The 6,255-nt window shown below is 46.9% G+C and overlaps 1 protein-coding gene across 2 annotated transcripts; it reads left to right on the top strand.

The window, feature by feature from the left end:
* Positions 1-218: 218 nt before the first annotated feature.
* Positions 219-4,726, top strand: Tmem254 (transmembrane protein 254). Of its 2 annotated transcripts, none has more exons than XM_013025694.1 (4): positions 219-431; positions 2,520-2,623; positions 2,798-2,857; positions 4,384-4,726. In XM_013025694.1, the coding sequence occupies exons 1-4, from the start codon at positions 342-344 to the stop codon at positions 4,502-4,504; spliced, it is 375 nt and encodes a 124-aa protein (XP_012881148.1). In that variant the 5' UTR covers positions 219-341; the 3' UTR covers positions 4,505-4,726. The 2 variants fall into 2 exon arrangements, with proteins under 2 accessions (XP_012881148.1, XP_012881147.1); XM_013025693.1 differs by lacking the exon at positions 219-431 and adding an exon at positions 595-797.
* Positions 4,727-6,255: the final 1,529 nt, after the last annotated feature.

The raw sequence follows: 6,255 nt of genomic DNA, 5'->3' as shown, positions 1-6,255 counted from the left end.
TTTCTTTTTCTTTTTTAAACTCAGGGCCTTGTGCGTGCTGTGCTTGGCAGGCATTCTGCAGATAAAATAGCTTCCAAAGCTTTGGAATCTGCAGACTCTTCTCCAAGCCCCCAAGCCCCGCCCCAACTTCCACCTGTTGGGGGGGAGGGAAATTCTCCCCAAACCCCGCCCCTGTTTCCACCTTCGTGGGAGGGCTCTGCTCAAACCACGCCCCTAGTTCCACACTCGGGGGCGGGCTCTGCCCAAGCCCCGCCCCTGCTCACACGCTGCTGTAGCAGCAGCAGCGGCAGCAGCAGCAGCAGCCGGAGCTGGCGTGCACACTGCAGGCATCTGCTGCTGCGATGGCACTAGCCACAAGCGACGCCGCTTACTTCCGGAGGAGCAGCCTGTTGTGGTTCACGGTCATCCCCGTGTCCTTCGGGTACTACACGGTACGGGCGGTGGCCCGCGTCTTCCGCGTCCCCTCCTAGCAGGAGGCGCGCGTGGTGGGCCGGGAATAGAAGGGGCGCGTGCGCAGTGAGGACTCCCGGACTCTAGGTCGCGCCTGTAGGGACCGAGAGGGAAAAAAAAAAAAATGAAAGTGCGGGCGCGCACGTGAGCCTGGGGCTCGCCGCGTTCTAGATCCTGAGGATCCGGCCCGCCTGGTTTTCCCTGGGTGGGGCGGGGACTGCTTCGAGTCCTAGGCTTTCAAGATGGTGGAGGCGAAGTCCGAGGTCCGGCGGAATGCCTCCACCTTTTTCCGCACAGCCCGACCTCTGCCCTCGCTGGTTACTGTCCTGATGCTGGGCTACGTCGCGGTAAGGCGTGCGCTGCGCGGCGCATCCGTTTTGGGTCCACCCGGCCCTCGTAGTGTGAGGGAGCGCTCTGTGTGTATGGGGAGGCGGGGGGTGAAGGAAGAGGTGGTCTTTCTGCGCATGTGCGCTGGGCGGTTGCCTAGGTGACCGGGTACGCGGGTGCTGGTGGGCTCCTCGCAGGGATTTTGCTTCTGGATGTTCCCGCCCGTGCGTCTTCCTCCCTGCAGAGGTTCCCAGGCCTGGAGTGGGATAGTCGAGTTGACTGCCATCGGCCTGTGCTTGAAGCCGTTGGGATTGCTTGGGAATCAGTTCATTTCTGGAAGGGGGGTGAATGTAAAGGATGGGTAGGATTTAGGGTACTGCTGGGCTTAGGTGTGCGAGTAAGTTCTGCAGGCCAGGACGGCTTTTATCTAGCTGGCAGGCGGTTTAAAGGAGAATGGGGGGAAACGCTGGGAAATACATGGTGGAGGGGGGCCAAGTTGGTTCGATTATGAAGGAAAGTAGAGCCATTTTCGATATTTCCCAGGAGAACCTAGAGAATGGGCATTTGTCCTGAATGGTCGGTGGATATGTGGCGTGTGACTGACTGACACCGCCGTCCTGGTTTTCCCATGTATGACACGGAGGCCTGAACTGAACCTTTTCTAAAGCCATTTCTGTCTTATGATTCTATGTCTCTGGTTAGACAATAGAAGGAAAAGACTTTACATTGAGATCATTGTAGAGCAGGTAGAAAACTGCCTCTTCTGTTCCATTGGTTTGGGGAGTGATGGATCTGAATGGAACAATAAAATGTGGAGCTGTTAGCACATGATTATCTTCAGAGCTTAAAGACAGACTGCAGGGAAGTTGATGCTACAGAAGCCTTGTATGACTCAGTCTTAACTATTAGAATTTCACAAACCTAATATAGTTTTTCCAACTCGGTGAAGTAGATCATTCCCAGTTGTAGAGCTACCAAAAAAGAGAGAAAAGGGAGTTTGATTTTGTTGGTTTTTTTTTTAAACCTTTAAGTAGTTATATAAAAGGTTAATTCAGGTTGTGAATTCAATGCATCTTGATCAGTGTCACCTCTGTTATCATTCTCTGCTGGGGGAAAAAAAAGGAGTTGTAAATTAAATGGGAGTTTGAATCAAGTCATAATTTCTGCAATAAGAAGATAGCCAAGATGTATAAACACTTAAAGATTGTTAAAAAAAAAAAGGGGGGGAGCTGGGAAGGTAGCTCAGTGATAGAGCGCTTGCCTTGCATGCATGAGGCCCTGGGTTCGATTCCTCAGCACCACATAAGCAGAAAAAAAAAAGCCAGAAGCGGTGTGGTGCTATGGCTCAAGTGGTAGCGTGCTAGCCTTGAGCTGAAGAGCTGAAGGACAGCGCCCAGGCCCAGAGTTCAGGCCCCATGACCGGACCCCCAAAAAAAAAAGATTGTTAAAAAAAAAAACCTTCATAAAATAATGGTTTTTCCTGATGTTCAGAAAGAAAAAGAGCCAGACAGCCTAGGCACTAAATCTGATAAGCACATAGTTTACTCTGCATACATTGTCCAATTAAGGTGCTTTTAGAAACTAAAAGTCAAGACCTGGGGACCAAATGCATTTGTGTCTTTGATCAGTAGTGGTTTTTTGTAGAATCACTATTCTTTGATAGCTACTCTCAAAAAAAAAAACCCCCAAAACTTGCTTTTAAGTAACCTAATAGTCATTGTGTGCCTTTGATTCTGTTTCAGTGGGTTGTCCTCTGGCCCCAGAGTATCCCTTACCAGAGCCTTGGGCCCCTGGGGTCCTTCACACAGTACCTGATAGACCACCATCACACCCTCCTACACAATGGGTAAGGAGAGCTGCAGAAATGGGTTGTGGACATTGTCGATCCAGTCTCTTTTGAGGTTTTTAAGTGATACTAGTCACATGAACATACCTTTCTTTTTAAAGTTGCTGTGTTAGATTTCACAAACAGGTTCTATCACCTTAAACCCAACTGACCTTTTGGTTTCTTTTATTTCAGGTTTTGGCTTGCCTGGCTAATTCATGTGGGAGAGTCCTTATATGCTATGGTATTGTGCAGGTAACTTTTCATAATAGGTCCTTGTCACCTTTCTCCTGTCTAGTGTAAGTTGCAAGGAGGCACAGTTAAATAATTCACACACTTTTAAGCTGAGAGCACTCTCAAGTAGAGCAAAACCCCTATACCTAAGCTGTGAGTCTGCCACAGAGGGAGTTCTCAGTGAATATTTGATGAATGAGTACCATTCACTTATGTTGGTTAATTAGTTACTTAGATGACTTTTGTTGTGTTTTAAAAGCTCTCTGTCTAGTCCCAACTACAGCAAATATTAGGGTCTGTCTTCTAGTTTGCAGAAGAGTTATACTTTATGTAAGCATAAATAGAAACTATGGTCTAATACAGAAGCTGATTGTGATAATATGAAATTGTTTTGCAGCTCATCGTTTTTGTATGTTTCTAAAAGTACCAAATTAGGTAGTTTATTATTGCTCATGGTTGTTTTAGATTTTTGGTTTGTTTGTTTTTGCTGGTTCTGGAGTTTGAACTCTTAGCTTTGAGCTAAGTAAGCAGGAGCTCTACCATTTGAGCCATTCCTTCAGCCCAAAGGTTAATTTGGAAAGGAATTACCCAACACAAATCTTTTCTGCATGTAGTTGGGCCTTTCAGGCAAGCTTCCTTTTAAACTAGCTGTGTCTGCAGGCAGCTTCCTGTCCCTCCAACATAGTACTCTGCAATTCTGCAAGGGTGTGGCCATGTTTCCTTACTCCCACCGGGCAGGCTGAACCAGTTTCTGCACTGAGATACTAATCCTTTTTCCCTATCCCGTGGTTTGATTTGAAGCTGGTTTCTGGGCTTGATTTGGGCACTTTGCATCTGTTGTAGTATGAATCCTATCAAAGCTGGATGAAATACATACTATTTTTCATACAGGAAAACTGTGTGAGTGCCTAAGTAATTATCCAAGCCACAGCCATTGGGGGCAAAGCTAGAATTCTCCTCTGGTCTATCTTCAAAACATTTGCTGTCACTGAGCACCAATGGCTCACACCCATAATCTTAGCGACTCTGGAGGCTGAGACAGGAGGATCACCATTTGAAGCTAGCCAGTGCAGAAAAGTCTGTGAAACTCTTATCCCCAATTAACCAGACAAAAGCCAGAGTGGATCTGTGGCTCAAGTGGTAGAGTGCCAGCCTTGAGTGGAAAAAGCTAAGGGACAGCACCAGGCCTGAAGTTCAAGCCCTAGTACGGGGAGGGTGGGGAGGCTGTGGGGGAATCTCTGAAGACATACTAGAGCTTTTGACCCCCCCGAATGGTCAGAAGCACCTGAGAAACAGTATCCCCAAATAACAGCAAACTGGTCCTCCAGGAACAGTGTACCATTTGAGATGCATCTAGAAAGGAAGAAAGATGAAAACAATATGACCTAAGCATTCAAATTCGTGAGACACAGCAAAATAAATCCAGTGGAACTTGATGGAAGTTATACATGAAACAAAATAAATTTAGAAGATAATATTTTACCCTACAACTGAATGGAACTCTAAAATTAAAATTCTGGTGTTTAATTTTGCTCGTTCTTTTTCAGGTCTAAAGGAATCACAGACAGCCGGACTCAGCTCCTCTGGTTCCTACAGACGTTTCTCCTTGGGATAGCATCTCTCTCCATCTTGATCGCTTATAGACCAAAGCACCAAAAACGCACTTGAATCTGTACTCTCTCCATTTGTACATTCCATTTTTTCTTTTTGGAGGTGCTAGGTTTACTTGATCATTCCACTTTCTAGGAAGTACCTGCCCTGCTAAGTTATTTAAGACCCTCTAATTAGGCATCTTTCTCTCCTGTGTTCTGTTTAAGCTTGACTAGGTCAGGTTGTTCCTTAAGAAAGAACTGGGCACCTGTGGCTCACGCTTGTAATCCTATAGCTACTCAGGAGGCTATGAACTGAGGATCACAATTCAAAACCAGCCCTGGCAGGAAAATCTGAGAGATTCTTATCTCCAATTAACTACTCCCGGAAATGCTGAAAGTGGAGTTATGGCTCAAGTAGTAGAGTGCTAGCCTTGAACAGAAAAGCCCAAAGACAGCACCAGGCTTTGAGTTAAAGCCCCAGGACAGGAAAGAAAGAAGAGAAAAAGAAAAGATTCTGGCTTTCCAGCCCTGCAAACTCACCAGCTTGGCAGAAAGCTCAAGACCACCTTCCCCAGGTCTTGGCTGTGTTGATGCTTGTCTGCCCTCAGCTAGGGCATTTATTGGGTTTGCCCATTGGTCACCTTTGCTCCCACTTTCCCATCAATGCACCATCCTCATCACCGCCATCTCTCTCCTTTCCCCAAATTTTTTCCCACCTTTTGAGACCTAGTTGGACATTCTCACAGTACCTGAGTTCCACACACTTGTATTAGGCACACTGATCCTTGGAAACTCACTTCTCAAACTACAGAGAAAAAGAACCAAACAGGGGCCTTGCTGAGGGATGACAGAGAAGCCTAGAGCCACCTGCTAAGACCCAACAGTGGGGTGGGAACATCCTCCCCCATGACGCCAGCCAGAGGAGATCCTACCCTGCCTGTGGCCCCTGGAACATCCAGCTCTGTAGCCTGAGGGGTCTGATGGCCCCTGCTCGATGCTCTTTCCTCTCAGGCCACATCGTAGACAGCTTTCCTTCCCCTGGCCCTGTCCTGAGGTGGGGATCTTCTGGACTGCAGACTGTAGAAGGCGCAAGAAATCACAATTCTCCTCAGCTGCCCAAGCCTGTCTACCTATATCATAAATATCCCAATCATTTTTGCTAGAAAAAGATCCCCTAACTGGTTTAGAGGGATGAAGGAGAGAGAAGAAGAAGGATGGAGAACAGCTAGGAAATCATAATAAAAAGACAGTGCAGTCATGTATGAAGCTGGCATAAGGAATCTGAGTGAACGCAGTTGATCAGTATGCTGGGTGTGGAAAGCAAGAAATAAGATTAATATATAGGCAAGTCTGAAGCACCACAGCAAAACCCCTTGGTATAATTAATACATATTAAAAAAGAGTCCATGACGGGTAGCTGGGAAAGTGGCTTAGCGGTTGAGTGCTTGCCTAGCATGCATGAAGCCCTGGGTTCCATTCCTAGTACCACCTAAAAATGGGGGAAAAAAAACAAGTGATAAGTGGCTGTGGCTCAAGTGGTAGAGCCTTGAGCAAAAGAAGCTCAGGGACAGTGCCTAGGCCCTGAACTCAAGCCCCAGGACTAGCAAAAAAAAAAAAAAAAAGTGACAGGAAACTAAAACATGCTCTGTTGGGGGGGGGGGGAGGGGGGGAGGGAGCACGTAGGGAGGTAAGGATGGATGAATATGATCAAAAGATCCTTTGTATATATGAAAATGGAACACTGAAACCCGTTGAAATAGTTTTAAGAAGAGTATGGACTGAGGGACTGTGCTAGAGGAGGTAAGGTTGATGGGGGACATGGTTTAC

The sequence above is a fragment of the Dipodomys ordii genome, unplaced genomic scaffold, assembly GCF_000151885.1.
Source record: "Dipodomys ordii isolate 6190 unplaced genomic scaffold, Dord_2.0 Scaffold86, whole genome shotgun sequence".
NCBI lineage: Eukaryota > Metazoa > Chordata > Mammalia > Rodentia > Heteromyidae > Dipodomys > Dipodomys ordii.
The sequence above is the reverse complement of the archived record's forward strand: the minus strand, read 5'-3'. Positions and strand labels throughout refer to the sequence as shown.

Coding starts and splice junctions, on each gene's coding strand:
- Tmem254 (XM_013025693.1), top strand. CDS start 693: ATGGTGGAGGCGAAGTCCGAGGTCCGGCGGAATGCCTCCACCTTTTTC. Junction 798..2,519: donor TGATGCTGGGCTACGTCGCG/GTAAGGCGTGCG, acceptor ATTCTGTTTCAG/TGGGTTGTCCTCTGGCCCCA. Junction 2,858..4,383: donor TATGCTATGGTATTGTGCAG/GTAACTTTTCAT, acceptor GTTCTTTTTCAG/GTCTAAAGGAATCACAGACA.